Raw genomic sequence first — 20727 nt, forward strand, 5'->3', positions numbered from 1 at the left:
CTTCACAGGAAGCCACTTTTGCTAAAAGGAGAGGTGAGGAAGAAGAAACTGTTAACCTAGCAATTCCTGTTTGCTAGATATTTAACAGTTCTTTCTTTAGTTTCTCTCTCCTCTTGCATTTTATTGTAGTAAGAACAACCAGGCAGCAATTCTTCAATTCTTCAATTCTCTTCCTGAAAATCTCCTTAGGTCATTCAGGTAATTTGGTGTATTTTCTATCTTCCATGTTACCGTAAGTGTCGCCAAACTTTCAGTCACTATACATTTCCCCCAAGTAACATTTCCTCACTTTCCTGTCAGCCCTAACCAATAACATCTTCAAGAACCATGAGGTTCCCTCGAATGGTCTCTTGAAGACCCTCCCAAATTCCTGCCCAATCTCGAAGTCGTTGCCATATATTTTCACTTTTTTTTTGTCATGATACCAAAACCTGTTCTAGTTATCTGTTGCTACAATACAAACCACCCAAAACTTTCATGACTTGAAACAGCAATGATATTAATCTACAATTTCGGAAGAACTTAGAGGATAGTTTCTCTCTGCTGAACTCAGTGTCAGCTGGGCCACCTCAAGAATTAGTGGCTAGATCACCCGAAAACTCACTCACTGATCTGTCTAGTGGCTAACACTGGCTGTCTGCTGGGAGCTCATTGTTAACCGTTGCTGGAATACCTACACTTGACAACGTGTGACCTGCGTGTGAACTTTCCCTGCAACAGCTTGGCTTTGTCACTAAATGGTGAAGATATCCAAGAACAAGCATTCCAAGAGAGGGAGGCAGAGGAAAACTCCGAAGTCACTTAGTATTATTTCTGCCACATTCCATTCTTTAGACATGAGTCACTGAGTCTGGGCCATGTATAAGTGGAGGGGAATTGGACTTCACCTATTCCTGGAAAAGTAGTGTTAGTTGCTCAGTCATGTCTGACTGTTTGCAACCCATGGACTGTAGCCCATCAGGCTCCTCTGTCCACGGGATTTTCTAGGCAAGAATACTGGAGTGATTAACTATTCTCTTCTCCAAGAGATCTTCCCGACCCAGGGATCGAACCTGAGTCTTCCACATTGCAGGCAGATTCTTCACTGTCTGAGCCAGCAGGGAAGCCCACCTATTGCTGGGAGGAGTGTCAATTTGAGGGCTTGCTTTAAAACCACCTATAAAATGGCATCCTTAACACCATTTTGCAGATGCAAAAGAGACTTCAGAGACGGATTTGCTGAAGCTCTTACAATTAGTAAGTGATAATATTTAGAACCATAGAGTGTACTCTCCATAGTTAATTGCAAAATACCTCATGTACAATCTGTAAAGTGCTATAATGCTACGCTTCACCTAGGAAAGCAGAGGTGTAGATGTGTGAAGGAGAGGGAGGCCATGGCAAAAACTTTCTAGTAGGCCTTTGCACACATAAAATACTCCAATAATGTTAGAATATACACAGAGCACTAGTTCATGCATGTAATATCTGCGAAAATTCTCAAATGGCACATTTCTGGTTTCATATGATTTCAATTGTTAATTGAGTGAACATTAAGATGATTTCAGTTGAACTTTTCTAGCTTCTTAACACAAAGATAATAACCCACCAGCCATATGGGTTATGAATCAAGGAACTTGATTATTTTTTGTGTGTAATGAAACAAGAATTTATTCTGCTGTTAGTGTTCTTTTTTAATATAATTTTTCTTTATTTAGATGGTTATTTTTGGCGGTGCTGGGCCTTCATTGCTGCATGGACTTTTCTCTAGTTGTGGCAAGTGGAGGCTACTCTCTGTTTGCGATGCTTGGGCTTCTCATTGTGGTGACTTCTCTTGTTGTGGGGCATGGGTTCTGGGCGCTGGGATTTCAGTTGTTCCGGCTCCCAGGCTCCAGAGCACAGGCTCAACAGTTGTGCCGAACAGTCTTAGCTGCTCCAAGGCATGTGGAATCTCCCTGGACCAGGGATCAAACCCATGTCTCCTGCACTGGCAGGCGAATTCTTTACCCCTGGTCAGCTTCTTTTAATGACGTGTTAAAATTGTTCTTTTAGAGAATCAAACTGTCATAATGGCCAAAAACATCTTCGGTCCTGACTTCAGAGCACCTAACCAAGTTCTACACTTCTATCAACCACTCTCTAGTTTGACGTGCAATGCACCGGCTCCATCCATATTTGCTAAGTAACTGAACACAGGGGAGCCCTTTAATATAACATGATATTGGGCTTTTTGGATATAAAGAGCGAATATGGTCACCAACTTTTGCCCATTGGCATTCTTGGTCTCAAAGTTAAATTTTGATGAGTGATCAGTTTTCCTTGACAAATACCTCGTGTTTCTTTATCTTAAACGGCATTTACCTTTGTCTGTGTGTTTGCGTTTGAACACAAGCGCACGTCCTTATGTGAGTGTGTTCCAGCTAGTTTCCCAGTTGTTTATTGCTGATAGGCCTTTGAATTTTCCTGGCAAGCCTGTTGTTTTGCAATGAGGAAAAACAATCAAATGATGATATATTAAATAAAGTGTTGTGTCCAGCAATGTAACTAAATATCTTCTGAGAAATAAAAATAACTTTCCCTGACACTATTATGTCCTTAATGATCATGTTTTGTCTGTGTAGTTTTTCTGGAACAAAACACCAGTGCTTATTGATTTTGGCTCATATTCCCTAAATTGGTCAAAATCTACAATCTTAACCATTAGGTACAGTATTAAATCTCCAAGGACAAAGATATTTAGCTTAATCTCTCCCTCTCCCACAGCAATAGCAAACACAATCAGCATTGTTTGGTTCAGATTGTGGTTGCCTTAAAAGAATAACGTATTGTACTTCAAGGAAAGTAAGGCATTTAGACAATCTTGCTTAGGAATTTATCACCAGGATCTACTATTTTCCCCATTGCTTTGGCTCAGAGTTTCTCCCTTTTGCTCCCTTCCTCCAAGCTGTTGTGAGCCACATGGATTTGATTCTGGTCCATCTCTAACTCTTTCCCCCATTTATTCCTTACCCTAGTTTTATCTTTTCTGTCACCTTTACAAGCACCACTCACTTTGTCTCATTTCTAGAGTCCTCAATACCTAGATTACAAAGTTTTACTCCACCCTTGCTGCTGCTGCTGCTGCTAAGTCGCTTCAGTCGTGTCGGACTCTGTGCGACCCCGTAGACGGCAGCCCACCAGGCTCCCCCGTCCCTGGGACTCTCCAGGCAAGAACACTGGAGTGGGTTGCCATTTCCTTCTCCAATACATGAAAGTGAAAAGTGAAAGTGAAGTCGCTCAGTTGTGTCTGACTCTTAGCGACCCCATGGACTGCAGCCTACCAGGCTCCTCCGTCCATGGGATTTTCCAGGCAAGAGTACTGGAGTAGGTTGCCATTGCCACCCTTAAGCCTTGAGAATTCTAGATGATTCTGCTACAGAAAGATGGAAATGATGGTGTAAACTGAGTACAGTTTGTAAAATAACAGAGACTCACAGCATTCTAGCTTGAGCCTAGGGCGGTGCCTGTGCACAGAGGAGGTCTTCAATAAGCAATTGGTGAGTGAATAAGAAGGACCTGTTTTGGGAGAGAATGGAGAGATCAAGTGACTTGTTTGAGGCTCCACTCATGGACAATGTTAGAGTTCTTACCAGAATCCAGATCATCCTGTTTTATCCAGTTCTCACGCTTCTGCACTACCCAGCTTCTTGTAATTTGCATTACCTTTGCAAACTTATGAATGTTTATGCCCTGGGGATCTGGGGTCAAGAGTGCTGCAAAGTAAGAGGACCCACGGGCCAGTCTCCTGTCTGACCAAGTTGGGCTCTTAGCGGATGCTTCGGTTCCTCTTTCCTGGGGTTAAGAAAGCATTTATTTTACTTTTTAAAATATTGTCTCCGATTTCTTGTTAAATAGATTAAACCAAGATTTGGATAATGTCAACCAGGCCGATGGATTTCTGACAATACATAATTTTAAGTACTTGTAAATGTTAATCTTAGTACAAAAGCAGCGCATGTTAATTATAGGAAATACAGGTAAAATAAAAATAGGTAAATTTTAAATGCCCACGTGTGCCTGCATTCAGTCATGTTTGACGTTTTGCTACCCTTTGGACTGTAGCCCACCAAGCTCCTCTGTTCATGGGATTCTCCAGGTAAGAATATTCGAGTGGGTTGCCATGCTCTGCTCCAGGGGATCTTCCTGACCCAGAGATCAAACCCGAGTGTCTTATGTCTCCTGCTTTGACAGGCGGGTTCTTTGCCACTAGCGCCAGCTGGGAAACCCACCCATTATCCTACTCTGCCCCAAAGAGAACCATCATCAACTAATTAACTATTTGGTATATTATGCTTTTGGTTATATACTAATATATATGCATTTATATATATACACACACACATATGTGTATATATATATGCACATTCACATTTATAATTGTTTTATATATTGTTTATTTTACTTCACAATATTTTTCCATATTAAGTACTCACCTACAGCATAATTTTTGATGACATAATTTTTTATAGCATAACATTGTATTGGTCAAGCCTATTGGACATTGTTTCCAAAGACAAGAAAACTTTAAAGATGATTTGCATACAGACAGGGAAATAATGATTCTCAGTTCCCACTTGCTTGCAAGCCAGTGCTCTGGAAATAAGAGTGCAGGGCGGCATGCACTGGGTTGCCTAAGGAAGGGTCTAGCAGATCGTCCGAGGAAAACAGCTCTTGACCATCACATCCTCTGGGCCCCTCTTTTCTTCCTCCCTGAAGGAAGATCAAAGATTTTCACAACCTGCAGATCCTGTGGGTTTTCTTCTTGAAATCAGTCAAGTGTTTGCACTTGGGAAGGTCAGGGACCCAGGAGTTGTATGGGGAATGAGAAGAATAACTTCATACACTTACTATAATTATGGAGGGTGGAAATAGAATTTTTAAAGTCTTTTTAATGAAGCTAAGGAATATGTAGGCAGTTCTCCATGCTGATTTAAAATGACAAACTGCAGGTTAGGAAAGACATGTGTATGTGTATGTGTGTGTGTGTGAGAGAGAGAGAGAGAGACAGACAGACAGACAGACAGACAGAAAATGGGAGCAGAAGGCTAGGTAAAAAAGGAATGATTTTCTACACCATGAGAACTGAATCATAATCACTACTCCACACTCATGCACACATTTGAGTTATTTGTTCTTTTGCTCCCTTGGGATAAAGTCACACTTGAAAGTTGTTACTACCAGGACTTCCCTGGCAGTCTAGTGGTTAAGACTTTACACTCCCAATGCAAGGGGCATGGACTCAGTTCCTGGTTGGGGAACCAAGATCCCACATGCTGCGTGGTGCAGCCAAGACAAACAAACAAACAAACAGAGTTGGCCAATGCAGGTGCAGAAAGAAAATGAAACGGAGAAAAAAATAAGTTGTCACCACTCCCTTTATCTCAGCTGTCTTTTACTTTCCTTCTTCCATTTGAATGTTCTAGATAAGTTCACCGGGCCCAGAATCTTCCAGTCTGTCTGTTCAAAGGTCCCTTAGCTAGAGATTTGAGAGGAAGTCTGAGCTCTGATAGAAGAGGGTTGGGCTGAGAAGGGCAAGGCTGCTTCCAGCTCTCCGCCTGCACCCCGGCTGGGCCCTGGTAGAGGACGGAAAACCATTCAGTGGCCCCCGGACATCAGCTCGCCTGTGTTGCCAGGGCTAACCTGGGGGCTGGCCCCCTGGAGTCGATTCAGTCCAGTTTCAAAGTCCTTCCAGTCCCTGAGCCACAGAACGGGGACATCACCTCAGAATCTTAACATTAGGGGAATCTCAGACCTAATCCAGCACAATGTTCATCCAACGCTTATGTTTCTTTCTTTCACTTTTATTCTACATGAAGGATATTGGTGACAAGTCTCAGTTTAGCCTCAATGTGATAGGTTCATATAAATAGCTATAAGCACACATTAGACACTGATTTGGACTAGGCTTCAGGCTAAATTTCAATCTTGTCATTTTGTCATTGTGTTCAGTTGCTCAGTCATGTTTGACTCTTTGTGACCCCATGGACTGTAGCCCCCAGGCTCCTCTGACCATTGGATTCTCCAGGCAAGAATACTGGAGTGGGTTGCCGTGCCCTTCTCCAGGGGATCTTCCCGACCTAGGGATTGAACCCAGGTCTCCCACATAGAAGGCAGGGTCTTTACCATCTGAGCCACCAGGGAAGCCTAAGAATACTGGATTGGGTAGCCTATCCCTTCTCTAGGAGTTCTTCCCAACCAGGAATTAAATCAGGGTCTTCTGTATTGCAGGTTAATTATTTACCAGCTGAGCTACCAGAGAAGCCCAAATTTCAATCTTAATATTTACCAAATGGAGGAAATTGTTATTCAAGAGTCTGATCCTGAAGCTGAGGACCATATACCTTTCTAGTTGAAATAGGAAAACCTATGACCCCGCTCAAACTGGAAAGCTCCCAGTTATGTACCAGTGAATGAATCACTATCTACTTGAAAGTCAACCAGAAAGCCTCTCCCATTTCCAAAAATCCACCCCAATGACACACTCACCGATCAAATCCGTCATAAGATGTCCTTCTTTCACTCTATATACCTCACTCCCTTTTCACACATCTTTGAGTCCTGACTAGGAGGAAATGATGGTAGCTGACTCCCCTCCTATAGTAAGATCTGAATAAACAGACTTGAAAGGAAAGCTATGACAAACCTAGACAGCATATTAAAAAGCAAAGACATCACTTTGCTGACAAAGATCCGTATAGTCAAAGCTAGAGTTTTTCTAGTGGTCAAGTACAGATGTGAGAGTTGAACCATAAAGAAAGCTGAGCACCGAAGAATTGATGCTTTTGACCGGTGGTGCTGGAGAAGACTCTTGAGAGTCCCTTGGACTGCAAGGAGATAAAACAAAAGGACATCAGTCCTGAATATTCATTGTAAGGACTGATGCTGAAGCTCCAATGCTTTGGCCACCTGATGTGAAGAACTGACTCCTTAGAAAAAACCCTGATGCTGGGAAAGATTGAAGGCAAAAGGAGAAGAGGGTGGCAGAGATGAAATTTTTGGATGGCATCACTGGTTCTATGGACATGAATTTTAGCAAACTCCAGGAGCTGGTGAAGCCTGGCGTGCTGTAGTCCATGAGGTTGCAGCGTTGAACATGATTTAATAACTGAACAACAAGGTAATTTTATAGGTGTTCTTTGTCTTTCTGAAAAAACACAAGTACACTCTTATCCAGATTTGCAATATAAATTAGCATGCTGGGCTCCCTCTAACATGAATAGACGTGGGCAGATTGTGGGGTCCAAGACTGTTCACTTATCCAGCATTCTCTCCACCCAAATTTGCCTGTCCCTCAAGAGGGTGGTCTTATGGGTCATACCTCTGTGGTAAGTGAAGGGAGCCCTTTTCCAGCATGCTCTCTCTCTCCTCTTCTTTCCTAGCTGCCTAAAGTCTAATGTTCTGTAATTAAAGATTTATTCCCTGGGCTCCAGGATTGCTCTTTATGACATTAATAATCATGGAAGAAAGTCCACATCTCAGTAAGAAGAGATGTGGACCCAAGGAGGCACATAGAGAGAATCATCTTGGGTCTTATCTGGGAGGGCTACCAAAAAAGGTGTAAACACTGTAGACACCAACAGATTTCTAGGTGCTGGCTAAGGACAGAGGAAGTGCCTGGCTGACTGGAGATTTTTTTTTTTTTTTTTTTTTGCCCAACAGCTTCTGGAGCAGCAGGCCTCCTAGCCCAGCCTCTCCTTTACTTCCACCATTTGAGCAGCTGGTTAATTCATCTCTCCACTCTACATTTGCAAAGACAAGACTCCTTTGTGCTCCCCAAGGTCCAGGGGCACATGTCAAGGTCTCTAAGTGGTCCGAGAAATTTCTTTCAGATTGAAGTGCCCTCTTCTCTGTCCCCATCTTGCCACAAGTTAGTGAGAATGGCTTTTGATAAGAGAAAAATGAAATGAGAGGTCACTAAGAAACAAGAAAGGCAAGACATGGGGGAAAAAAAGCAAGTAAAACAGGAAGGGAGGTTTAATGCAGCCCCACAACCCCCACTGTCCAGGCACAGAGGGGAGCAACTCTCAGCAGTCCTGCTCCCACGCCAGCTTCTCTTCCCCACCAACAGCTGTCTCTCTCACTATCTGCTATCTTTGTGATTAACCTTTCATAAACATTCAACATCTGTCTATCTATTTGGCCCTACCATAAGCCTGGGGGATGCAAATTCCAACTCTCTAGCACTTAAAGAGATCAGGAAAAGTGAAAGTCGCTCAGATCAGATCAGATCAGTCGCTCAGTCGTGTCCGACTCTTTGTGACCCCATGAATTGCAGCACGCCAGGCCTCCCTGTCCATCACCAACTCCCGGAGTTCACTGAGACTCATGTCCATCCAGTCAGTGATGCCATCCAGCCATCTCATCCTCTGTCGTCCCCTTCTCCTCCTGCCCCCAATCCCTCCCAGCATCAGAGTCTTTTCCAATGAGTCAACTCTTCACATGAGGTAGCCAAAGTACTGGAGTTTCAGCTTTAGCATCATTCCTTCCAAAGAAATCCCAGGGCTGATCTCCTTCAGAATGGACTGGTTGGATCTCCTTGCAGTCCAAGGGACTCTCAAGAGTCTTCTCCAACACCACAGTTCAAAAGCGTCAATTCTTCGGCGCTCAGCCTTATTCACAGTCCAACTCTCACATGTATACATGACCACAGGAAAAACCATAGCCTTGACTAGACGAACCTTTGTTGGCAAAGTAATGTCTCTGCTTTTGAATATGCTATCTAGGTTGGTCATAACTTTCCTTCCAAGGAGTAAGCGTCTTTTAATTTCATGGCTGCAGTCACCATCTGTAGTGATTTTGGAGCCCAGAAAAATAAAGTCTGACACTGTTTCCACTGTTTCCCCATTTATTTCCCATGAAGTGGTGGGACCGGATGCCATGATCTTCGTTTTCTGAATGTTGAGCTTTAAGCCAACTTTTCACTCTCCACTTTCACTTTCATCAAGAGGCTTTTGAGTTCCTTTTCACTTTCTGCCATAAGGGTGGTGTCATCTGCATATCTGAGGTTATTGATATTTCTCCCGGCAATCTTGATTCCAGCTTGTGTTTCTTCCAGTCCAGCGTTTCTCATGATGTACTCTGCATATAAGTTAAATAAACAGGGTGACAATATACAGCCTTGACGAACTCCTTTTCCTATTTGGAACCAGTCTGTTGTTCCATGTCCAGTTCTAACTGTTGCTTCCTGACCTGCATACAAATCTCTCAAGAGGCAGATCAGGTGGTCTGGTATTCCCATCTCCTTAAGAATTTTTCACAGTTTATTGTGATCCACACAGTCAAAGGCTTTGGCATAGTCAATAAAGCAGAAATAGAAAGTCACTCAGTCATGTCTAACTCTTTGTGACCCCGGGGACTTAGCTTGCCAGGCTCCTTTGTCCATGGAATTGTCCAGGCAAGAATACTGGAGTGGGTTGCCATTTCCTCCTCCAGGATCTCTTCCCAACCCAGAGATTGAACTGGGGTCTTCCGCATTGCAGGGGGGTTCTTTAGAGAGCTAAAAGCAACAGGTATGATTTGATAAGCTGGGCTTGTGGCAAGAGCAGGGTTCTGTGAACCCTCTGAGGGGAAATGCTCCACCCAGACCAAGGGGCGGTGGGAGCAGGGGCATAGGAGGAGCAGGAGCCAGAGTGGGGCTGCCCTGGGTGATACCTGACTCAGGTTTTATAGGAGATGCTGAATTTAGCAAGGCACAGAAGGTGGGGTGATGTTTGGTCTCTTTTACCAGATGTTGACCATCTTGTAAGCTATTTCAGGGAGGTGGTTGGTGCTAAGCTTAGAAAGGAACCACTACTTAAAGCAGTTAATCTGCCATATCAGTGTAGTATTGTAAACCAGAATAGAGTTGCAGAGACTATTATGCTATACAATAGGACTTTAGGTACTGTGTGTACTTGATAAATTAGTAACCAGTATTATCTTCACAAGATTTTCCCATCTGTTTTTCCCTCTTCCTCTTCACAATCTTCTTATTCTAAAAAGAGATATTATTTCTGTACTAAAGGGGGAAATTAACTCATGCCAAAGATATCACCTGGGAAAAGATCAATTTAAAATTACAAAATAAAAAGTTGGGTTGCTCACTTGGAATAAAGTACTGAATTGGTCAGTAGTAGACTCCTTTCTCGGAGAAGGCAATGGCACCCCACTCCAGTACTCTTGCCTGGAGAATCCCATGGATGGAGGAGCCTGGTGGGCTGCAGTCCATGGGGTCGAGAAGAGTCAGACACGACTGAGCGACTTCACTTTCACTTTTCATTTTCATGCATTGGAGAAGGAAATGGCAACCCACTCCAGTGTTCTTGCCTGGAGAATCCCAGGGACGGGGGAGCCTGATGGGCTGCCGTCTCTGGGGTTGCACAGAGTCGGACACAACTGAAGCGACATAGCAGCAGCAGCAGACTCCTTTCTGTAGTCCATGGGGTTTCGAAGAGTCAGACACGATTGAAGCGACTTAGCAGCAGCAGCAGACTCCTTCCAGAATCCAAGTAAAAAACGCCTTTGCTTTCACATGGTGCGTATCCCCTCAAGTAACCTGTCCTTGCATGTATTTGTTTTGTCTGTATTCCCATCTCAAAGTGTCAAGCTGTTGGAATAAGATCTCAGATTCAGAATATTTATTTTGTCCAGTGACACAAACCTAGATGCTCAGACATTTTTAAGTGGAGATCACAATCCCTTAATATTCCCTTACAGTTCTTACCTTACAACAAAGGTCAAACTCTCACCTTAATTGCAGGCTATTTAAAACAGGTATGTTTTCTGCAGCATTTAGTTAAGTGAGAATTAAATCTAAGTGGATAATAAGCAAGGTCTGGTTTTGGCAAGAAGTTGTAAGGACACCTTGAATAAGGCTGTCCTCTGATCAGCTTTTCCCAACGCAAAGCAGTCATTCTGCAGCTATTCCATGAAAACAAACAGAAAAGATCTTTCTGGTCAAAATCAGTAAAATACTGCATATTATATACTCTGCCTTGTAGATTCACATCATATAAGCATGTTATAATGATATGCTAATTCATATCACTAGCAATGAAAGGGCTTCCCTGGTAGCTCAGCTGGTAAAGAATCTGCCTGCAATGCAGGAGACCCTGGTTTGATTCCTGGATCGGGAAGATTCCATGGAGAAGGAATAGGCCACCCATTCCAGTATTCTTGGGCTTCCCTGGTGGCTCAGATGGTAAAGAATCTGCCTGCGATGTGGGAGACCTGGGTTCAATCCCTGGGTCAGGAAGATCCCATGGAGGAGGACATGGCAACCCACTCCAGTATTCTTGCCTGGAGAATCCCATGGGCAGAGGAGCCTGGCAGGCTACAGTCCATGGGGTCGCAAAGAGTCGGACACAACTGAGCGACTAGGCACAGCACACAGCACAGCAATGAAAAGTGTTGCAAAGTTCTGGTTTCTAGTAATGGAGGAGTAACTTCTATTAGACAAGCCCTTCCACAGATAACAGCTAAAAATTCTGGGAAAAAAAATTTTTTTAAACTACCTGAAGACACTAGAAAGCAATGAAAAGCAGGCAGAAATCTGAGTACAGCCTACATTTGGAAGAAGGGATTGGCACTAGGTAAGTTTCCATTTTTAGTTTTTCTGCTGAAGAGAGGCTCTGATCTCTATAGCACGGAGGCTGAAATTCAATAGAAAACTCTAGGCTTTATCTGCTTGAAGAACCAAAGGACAAAGTTCAGAGTGACCAGAGCAGCTTGTAAGAATGGAGAGAATCCTAGGCAGAAGAGAGGCTCTAAGGAAGAGTTTTAATTCCACACAGAAACTCTAATCACATCTTTGGCTGCCCTTGAATTATATATGCATGAGCAGATGCTAAAAGAACTGAGCAGAAACTTCAGCTGCTGCTTGCTTGTCAGTCTGACCAAGTTTACTGCCTACTAAAGCAAAAGGTCAGTACTCTTAGAGTAGCAGTCCCCAACCTCTCTGGTACCAGAGACCAATTTCATGGAAGACAATTTTTCCATGAAGTGAGGAGTGGGAGGGGGTGGCTGCAGGATGACTGAGGCATGTTTCTTTTGTTGTGCACTTTATTTCTGTTATTATTACATCAGCTCCACCTCAGATCATTAGGCATTAGATCCCGAGTTTGGGGACCCCTGCTTTAGAGGAATATGATCCAGAGTCTCTTCAACCATTAACAGTGTCTAGGATACAATAAAAATTGGTAGACATACTAAGAAATACAAATGCAATCCACATTCAAGAGAAAAGGCAATCAATGGGAACTCATCTCAAAATGATCAAGACATTGGTATCAGTAGACAAAAGTTATAAAGCAGCTATGCTCAGGGATAGAAATGGAAACATGCTTGAAATGAATGGACACAGAAATCCATGCCCATACAAATCACAACCAAATTCCCAAAAAACAAAAAACAAAGGAAAGGTCTTGAAAACAGCAAGAAAGAAAGTTACCTTACATATTTAAGGGAAAAACTATTCAAATGACCACAGATTTCACATCAGAAACCACAGAGGCCAGAAAGGAATGGGTAACATTCTCCAAGTCCTGAAAGAAAAAACAGTGAACCCAGAATTCAATATTCACTGAGAATATCCTTCAAGAATGCAGAGGAAATAAAGTCATTCTGAGATAAAAACTAAGAAAATGTGTTGTGAGAAGACCTACTCTAAAAGAATGGATATGGAGTGTTTCTTAAAAAGAAAGAAATCTTGGAACATTGGAAAGTAAGGAATAACAAAGGAGAGAGCAAATATTAATATATATGGAAAATGCAATGAATTTCTTCCTAATCTTGAGTCTTCTAAACTTTGGTTGGATGGTTGAATCAAAAATTGTATACTATCTGATGTGATTCTCAATAGGTAGAGGAAATACTTAAGACAACCATAATAAAATTTGGTGGGTGGGGGAAGAGAATATAAATGGTGTAGGGGAGAGGAAGTAAATTTGAATATAAGAGTTTTGTGAGAGAACTTTGTGGTAATGCACAAAGTTGGATCTTGATTGTGGTGGTGGTATCATGAATCTATACATGATAAAGTGGCAGAGAACTATAAGCTTGCATTGCACCATTGCCAGTTTTATATTATACTATACTTATGCAAGGGCTTCCCTGCTGGCTCAGTGGTAAAGAATCTGCCTGCAATGCAGGAGCCACAGGAGACCTGGGTGTGATCCCTGGGTTGGGAAGATCCCCTGGAGGGGGGCATGGCAACCCATTCAGGTATTCTTGCCTGGAGAATCTCATGGGCAGAGGAACCTGGTGGGCTGCAGTCCATAGGGTTGCAAAGAGTTGGGCATGACTGAAGTGACTTAGCATGCATGCACACACACACATATTTATGCATGATATCATCATTGGGGCATACTGGGTCAAAAGTACATGATACCTCTGTACCATCTTTGCAACTTCCTATGAGCCTGTATTATTTCAAAACTACACTTTTTTTTTTTTAAGTAGAAGAAGAGGGAATATAAAATACAGAAATATTCACTGACTTGAATTCTTACTTACTAAAAATATATATAATTTTAAAAAATGAACAGAGCCTCAGTGACCTGGGAGCAGTATCAAAAGCTCAAACACATTGTAAATGGAGTTCTAGAAAGAGAAGAGAGAATGAGGCAGAAAAATATTTGGAGACACAATGGCTAAAAATGCTCCAAGTTTGGTAGAAGACATACATTTATAGATTCAAGAGGTTCAGTAAGCCTAAAGTACAACTTTTTAAAAAAACATACACTTGAGTATATCATAAGTAAACTGCCAAAACCAAAGATAAAGAGAAAATCTTGAAAATGGCCAGAAACAAAAAAACACATTACATACAAGGAAACAATAACACGACTACTGCTGACTACTATCTTTTTTTTTTTTTTTTCCTCTATTATGCAATGTGCAGGATCTTAGTTCCCAGGGTTGAAACCCAACTCCAGCAGCAAGAGGGCCGAGTCCTAACCACTGGACCACCAGGGAACTCCCCTAACTACTGTCTAAACATCATAAGTTACTGAGGCAAAAACACAGTAGAATAACATCTTTAGAGTGTCAAAATGAAAAATCTATCAACCCAGAATTCTACACCCAGGGAATATATCTTTCAAAAATGAAAATTATATAGACTATTTTTAGAAAAATGAAAACAAGAATTTATCATCAGCAGACCCACACTAAAGAATTACTAAAGGAAGTTCTTCAGGATGAGGTAGAGGATGCCTGGTGGAAACTTAGACTTCAGGAGAGGATGACGAACACTGGAAAACTACTTGTGATTTCTTTCTTTCTTTCATAAGATTTTTAATTTGAAATATGGTCTAAGAAACACGAATGTAGTACATCTTCATTTCTTTAAAATACTTATGATTATATAAAACCAAACTGTAAACATTATATTGTGGACTTATAGTAATATGTATAATTAATTGTGACAGAGGAAATGCAGGTTGTGTGTGGTCAGTAAAATGGAGCTGCCTGGAGGGGCCAGGGCATGGTGGGCACTGTGACATGTCTAGACCACTTGGAAATTAAACTGAATGAGCTAATATATATAAAATTACATGACCATGTGCTTGAGTCATATATTTTAAAAAATGTCAAAAGTACTTGCCAATTAAGATCAATCTGAAATGAAATATGATATGCCTGAAATTGATAATATAAATCAGTGACAAAATATATAACTTATACAGATTCAATTTACCCAATATCATGGCTCTATCGCATAATAGGACATTCACAATTAGTGTTATTACACCTACGCAACATAAAATACCATTAACATTTCCCAGGAGACAAAAAGTAGGTGAAAAAGACTAAATGAACAATTAAATTAAGATTCAATGAATATTGACACTGCTCAGATGCTAATTATCTTTTTCTGTGTGGAAAAAATAAAAATCCAACCATTCATCCATAATGAATTATGTTTTCTCAAAGATTGTGTGTGTGTGCTCAGCTGGTCAGTCACGTGCAAACTCTTTGTGACCCCATGGATTATAGCCCACCTGGCTCCTCTGTTCATGGGATCCTCTGGGCAAGAATACTGGAGTAGATTGCCATTTCCTCCTCCAGGGAATCTTCCCAACCCAGGGATCAAACCTGTGTCTCTTGTGTCTCCTGTATTGGGAGGCAGGTTCTCTATCACTAGCGCCACCTGGGAAGGCTTTCTTGAGAATGAGTGAGTGAGTGAAGTCGCTCAGTCGTGTCCAATTCTTTGCGACCCCATGGACTGTAGCCCACCAGGCTCCTCCGTAGCCCACCAGGCTCCTCCTTCCATGGGATTCTTCAGGCAAGTGTACTAGAGTGGGTTGCCATTTCCTTCTTCAGGGGATCTTCTCAACCCAGGGATCGAACCCAGGTCTCCTGCATTGCAGTCAGACGCTTTAACCTCTGAGCCACCAGGGAAGCCCCCTTCTTGAGAATAATTTACTATAAATACAGAGTTCTGTAATAACTAGCAGTTTTATTATTTTTTAATATTTATTTGACTGAGCCAGGGGTCTTAGGAGGGGTAAGCGGGATCTGTAGTTGTGAAATGTGAGATCTAGTTCCCTGATCAAGGATTAAACCCAGGCACCTCTCTCCACGTTGCGAGCGTGGAGTCTTAGCCACTGGACCACCAAAGGAAGTCTTTTTCTAACTTACACTGCATCTGCTTTGATTGCTTAATTTTGGTTCCCTTCTATACTATAGAGTATGGTGCCAGCTTAGATCCTATATGGAGGAAAAACCATGACAGTTTTGAAACAGTCTCTGATCCTTCTGGCAATATAAAGGTACGGTACTCAGAGTACACACTTTAGAGAAATCTGACAGCATTTTCAATAATAAACAAACTGTCGACTAAAAAATTAGTTTACAACCTGAAAGCAGAGAGTGTTTTATTCGGTGGGAGAATCTTAGGACTTCAAGTCTAGGAGACAGGATCTCAGGTAGACCTGAGCGACTGCTCCAAGGAGGAGGGAGTCAGGCTACACCCAAGTTTGTAACAAAGGGGGCAGGCGCTTGAACATCAAAGATTATTGTTAAGTAAGGAAAACCAGATAGCAAGGTAAGGATTTATCATTCTTCTATGTATGGGAAGAAGCAAGAGTCTGGGATTTTTGAAGTCATTCCTTTCATATGCATCTCAGCTATCTGGGCCAGCGTCTGTATCTGTTTTTTGACTTTTCACTGCCCTCCTCCCCTCACTCCCACCCAGCTCCTTGGCAATCACCGTAGGGGGCATGGTGGCATGTGCTGGATTGCAGGTATTGTTTTCCCCCTTGGGAGACTTCATTCACACTTGGAGGCCTGAAATCGCTAATAGCTGTTACATCCTTATTTACTGATATTCCATTCCACAAAACTTAAAAAAATTCTTCCCCACTGAAAAACTAACAAAAAAAAACCTGGGAAAGAGACTTTCAGAACAATGTCTACAACACAAATAATATACACAAATAGCTTCCAAAATAACTTTTATTACTATATAAAAACAAGAAAAAAATAGATGCATATTTTTTCTACAAAATTACAAAATATTCAAGCTATTTAACATTTTTGCATAAATGTATTGAGATTAAAAAGGTAGATTTTAAACAGAGGAATCTTTCCCACTTAAAGTTTTCAGGTACTTTGTAGAGGATAAAGAAGTTTTCATTCTTCTATACTTTCCTATGTGTAGCTCGAAGACATAGCAGTAACAGTTTTCTGTCAGAGTTATCTAAAAAAGGACATACAAAGATAAAAATTCCATCTTGCTGCAATAAAATTAGCAAAAAGCTTTACTTCAGGCTTTCAAATTTGGCAGTTGCGGTCTATCAGTTTTGCACTGGAATTTCCAACTCAGCAGGGAAAGAGCCTAATTAAAAGCAAGACATCCTCTTTATTTTGTCCTTTAGAAACAAAAATCACTTGTCAGTATTCCTGAAAAAGTGCGATTATCTCCTTTGTCATTTGATCATAAGGTCTGAGATACTGTTTCTAACCCGCACAGCTTAAATGAAACCAGGAGAAGAAAGGGAGGAAGGTACTTTGGAGGGTGGATTCAGTTTGACACAATGAGCACAGGAATTTGTACAGTTTTGATAACATTAATTTAAAAAGTATAATCATCTGAGTTTCTCAATAAACCCTTCGAGACAAAAGGCTTTAGTGTTGATTTAGATGCGTGTTAAAATATAGCTTTTTTTCCTGAAATTATATTATGGGGTAAGGCAAGCCAGACTATCTCTGTAGATGATATAAGCTATAATTATTTGGGAAGATTTCAATCACTGTTTTGGAATTGACACCTAAGGCTTTCTTCTCCCGTGTTCTTTTTGTGGACTTTTTAATGAGATATTTTGGGGGGAGATGCTTTAGGTAGGAAATACCAGCTTTTGAAAGATAAAGGTATAATTATCATTAGAATAAAAGGTCCATTAAGAGAATCTCAAACAGAAAGGTTTCTAGATATATTTTACTATGCATTGTTTTCACAAAGGTTGAGAAAGAAAGAAAAGAAGTTCTTATAATATCTGTAAGATGAACCTCACATTAACCCACAAGAGGGATAAAATAAAGGGCTAAGATGAGGAGTGCTCCAATACTTCTCAATGGGGCAGCACAGCCTAGTGCCAAACCCATAATTAACTTTTCATTGATAATCTCTTTCCTGAACTGTAGGAAATGGAATGGCAGCTTCAATTCTTGGGGTGGTCATTAACCCCTTGCCCCCCAAAATACCTGGAATTTTGTGCACCTCTATGTAATGAAACATCCATTTACCAAAATATGTTTCTGTGTGACAATTCAATTCCTCCTTCCACTTAGGACCCAAATTGCAGCAGGCTCTACTTCTACTGAATTTATGTGCATATTGCATACATATATGCCAGGCACTAGGCTGGGCACTGGGGATCCCTATGACTATTGCCAAAATTTTGGAAACAGAATGAAGAAGACAACAGTGTTTTGGCGAGTGACTCAAATGATTATCATCAAATTTCAGGGATGTGATGAAGAGTAGCTTGTACTCAGTCTATGGGCATAATAACCAGTTACCCTAAAAGGAAATTCGCTAAACACCAAAAACGTTAAGTTTATTTGGTAGAAACAGTTTAAAATTGCAGGGAAACCAAAAATTAACCCTCAGATAAAAATACATTGTTTCAGCATAGGCACCACTCTAGGTTTTACCAGGCCAGAGTCTATACAGAGATCTCATGCATGAAAACTATCATCTCTGAGTCTTAATTCACTACTGAGAACCCAAAACACAAGATAGCCCCGAGAATTCCATCCAAATCAGGAAGGACCCTAGCTCTTGCTCCCTGGGAAGGGCAGACCATGAAGTTCATCTCTCCTACCTCCAAACCCAAAGCTGTTTAGCAGCTAAGATTCTGAAGAACCGAATTGATAATTGATGAACTTTGAAAGCTATAGATGTTCTTGCCTAAACCTCTCTTTATTACCAAGACACAATTTTAAGATCAAAGGAGCATCAAGGTAAGCCATGGCTTGTTGGCAGTGGCAGGGTGCCCATGGTGAATCTCCAGGTAAGGGTAGGCCCTTTTCCTTGTTTATTTGAGGAATCTGCCTTGTAAATGGAGCCAGAAGGTAAATTTTAAAAACTCTACTGTATCCCACCAAATGAGGTTTATCCAAGGGTGGGTCAAAGCAGGTGTAAATTAGCAAGGGCTTCCCTAGTGGCTCAGAGAGTAAAGAATCCACCTGTAATGCAGAAGATCTGGGTTTGCTCCCTGGGTTGGGAAGATCCCCTGGAGAAAGAAATGGCAACCCACTCCAGGATTCTTGTCTGGAGAACCCCATGGACAGAGAAGCCAGGCAGGGACTTGGGGTCGCAGAGACACGACTGAGCAACTTAGGATGCATGCATGAAGACAACAATATGGTGAATCATGGACTGACCTGAGGTGCCAAAATGCCAGTTTTGGAGTCTCAGTTTCACTACTCATTAGCTGTGTGACCTTCAGGCAGGCTACTAACCTCTCTCAGATATCTCATCTGTAAAATGAAGATTTTAATGGTGCCTACTGCAAAAGTTATATCTGGGGATTGAATGAGCTAAGATTTATAAAGTGCTTAGGATAGTACTGGCACTTAGTAAGTTCCATGTTTAAAAACACCAGAAACTTGGGAGAAAGTGTTCTTTAAGGTTTGTAGAGCAGTTTATACTGCTTATGTATTCAGGTATATTCTCATCATAATTAGGTTTGGAATCTGGATCATAAAGTACATCAAACCCAAGGAAGCCTTGGGATTAAGTCAACTTGGAAAAACTTCTGGTCTGACCAGAGGAGACCTTCAGCTACCTACAGTCTTGTCACTGCTCCAAAGTGCCCTAAAATAAATCCTGCTCTCCAAGGCCAATCTAAGGACAAACCAGCCGGGGAGGGAGCAAAGGGCAGGTACAGGGAAAAGGGAGCCAGTTCCTTTCCTACATTTTTTTCTGGGCTCTAGTCATGATACCTGTGGAGCATTAACTCTGTCCCAGATAGTCATGATCTGATTCCAAAACTTTATAACTGGATTCCCAGAATACACAGAAAATGACTACATGATAAGAGGCCAGGGAAACTGCCAGTTTATCAGATTTACCAACTGTAGACACATTTTGATCATTTGTTCTATGCAAGGCACTCTGCTAAATGCTTTGGTCCTCAACGAGAAAAAGGTAATATAAGCACAATTTATATCTACTGTTATTAATATTTACACTGATCATCTCCCTCTCAACTTGGGTAAGTTTATAAGCCTCAATCAATATAAACACTTTCAAGACATCCTATTTTTTGATTAGAATAAATATTGACTCTGTGGACCTCAATCATCTCACGGGTAAGTAGGAGAAGCTAAACTGGAGAGCTAGTTTTTTACACTGGAGTTATATGGCTACATTGCTACCCCATTTTACATGGTGGATCTCTGTCCAGCCTCATCAAGGGTGATGTTTCTTTTCCTTGCTGCTGCTTCACTGTTTAACTCTGAATCTGATTTGTCCACGTTGCCAAAGTTCATTGCCATGGAACTTTCCACTCCCTCTGGAGCACCTCCGTTTGGCTGAAGAAGGACAGAATTTGGTTCTTTAGGACGTTTCCATTGTGGTCTGGTGACTATCCAAAAAATGAGAGCCCCAAACACCAGAATCAGAAGGCCAAGGGTGTTTGTGAAAATACCTTCTGGTGGCAATGAACTGTATGAAGGATTTTTCCTATAGAAAAAGAGAGAGTATGTCCAGTTACAAACAGGGTGATACAGCAACATGCTAAACAGTCTTGAATTATTTGCTCAAAGGGCACACTGGTACAGTGTGTGTAAATTCAACATAAATTCCCTTAAAGCTTGATATTAAGAAATTCATATAATTCACTCAGTGGATTAGTACAAAACTGTTAAAAATTTCACAAAGTATGAAAATAATATAGCATCTAAAACATCTGTACCACTTAAAATCAAAAAAAGGATGATACAAAAATATGTATATCATAATTAGTTAACATAAAAACATGTATATCAAATTGTATATCATGTATATCATAAAACATGTATATCAATTGAAAGGGCATGTATAACTTCAAAGGTTGCTTTGTAAGAGTGGTACAATTTGTTGGACTGCTTGGTTTTTCTTTCAAGCATTATTAATGCTATATTACATGTATAACACATTTTTTAAAATAAATATTTAAATTTTTTATTTTCACCATTTAAAAAATTTTGTCACATTTATATTTGTCCAATGAGCAAGTA

The 20727-nt window shown here is 41.1% G+C and overlaps 1 protein-coding gene across 3 annotated transcripts in view; it reads right to left on the reverse strand.

Moving 5' to 3' along the window:
* Positions 1–16437: 16437 nt before the first annotated feature.
* The window catches only part of CYBRD1 (cytochrome b reductase 1), a 34882-nt gene continuing 30592 nt past the window's right edge, over positions 16438–20727 (reverse strand). For 2 of the 3 annotated variants that reach the window (XM_059875239.1, XM_005202340.5), the window contains exon 4: positions 16438–20191. In XM_059875239.1, the coding sequence (XP_059731222.1) occupies positions 19891–20191 (301 nt within the window). In that variant the 3' untranslated portion in view covers positions 16438–19890. The remainder of the gene's footprint in view (positions 20192–20727) is intronic. The other variant, NM_001206049.1, reaches the window with a different exon arrangement.

The sequence above is a fragment of the Bos taurus genome, chromosome 2 (genome assembly GCF_002263795.3).
Source record: "Bos taurus isolate L1 Dominette 01449 registration number 42190680 breed Hereford chromosome 2, ARS-UCD2.0, whole genome shotgun sequence".
NCBI lineage: Eukaryota > Metazoa > Chordata > Mammalia > Artiodactyla > Bovidae > Bos > Bos taurus.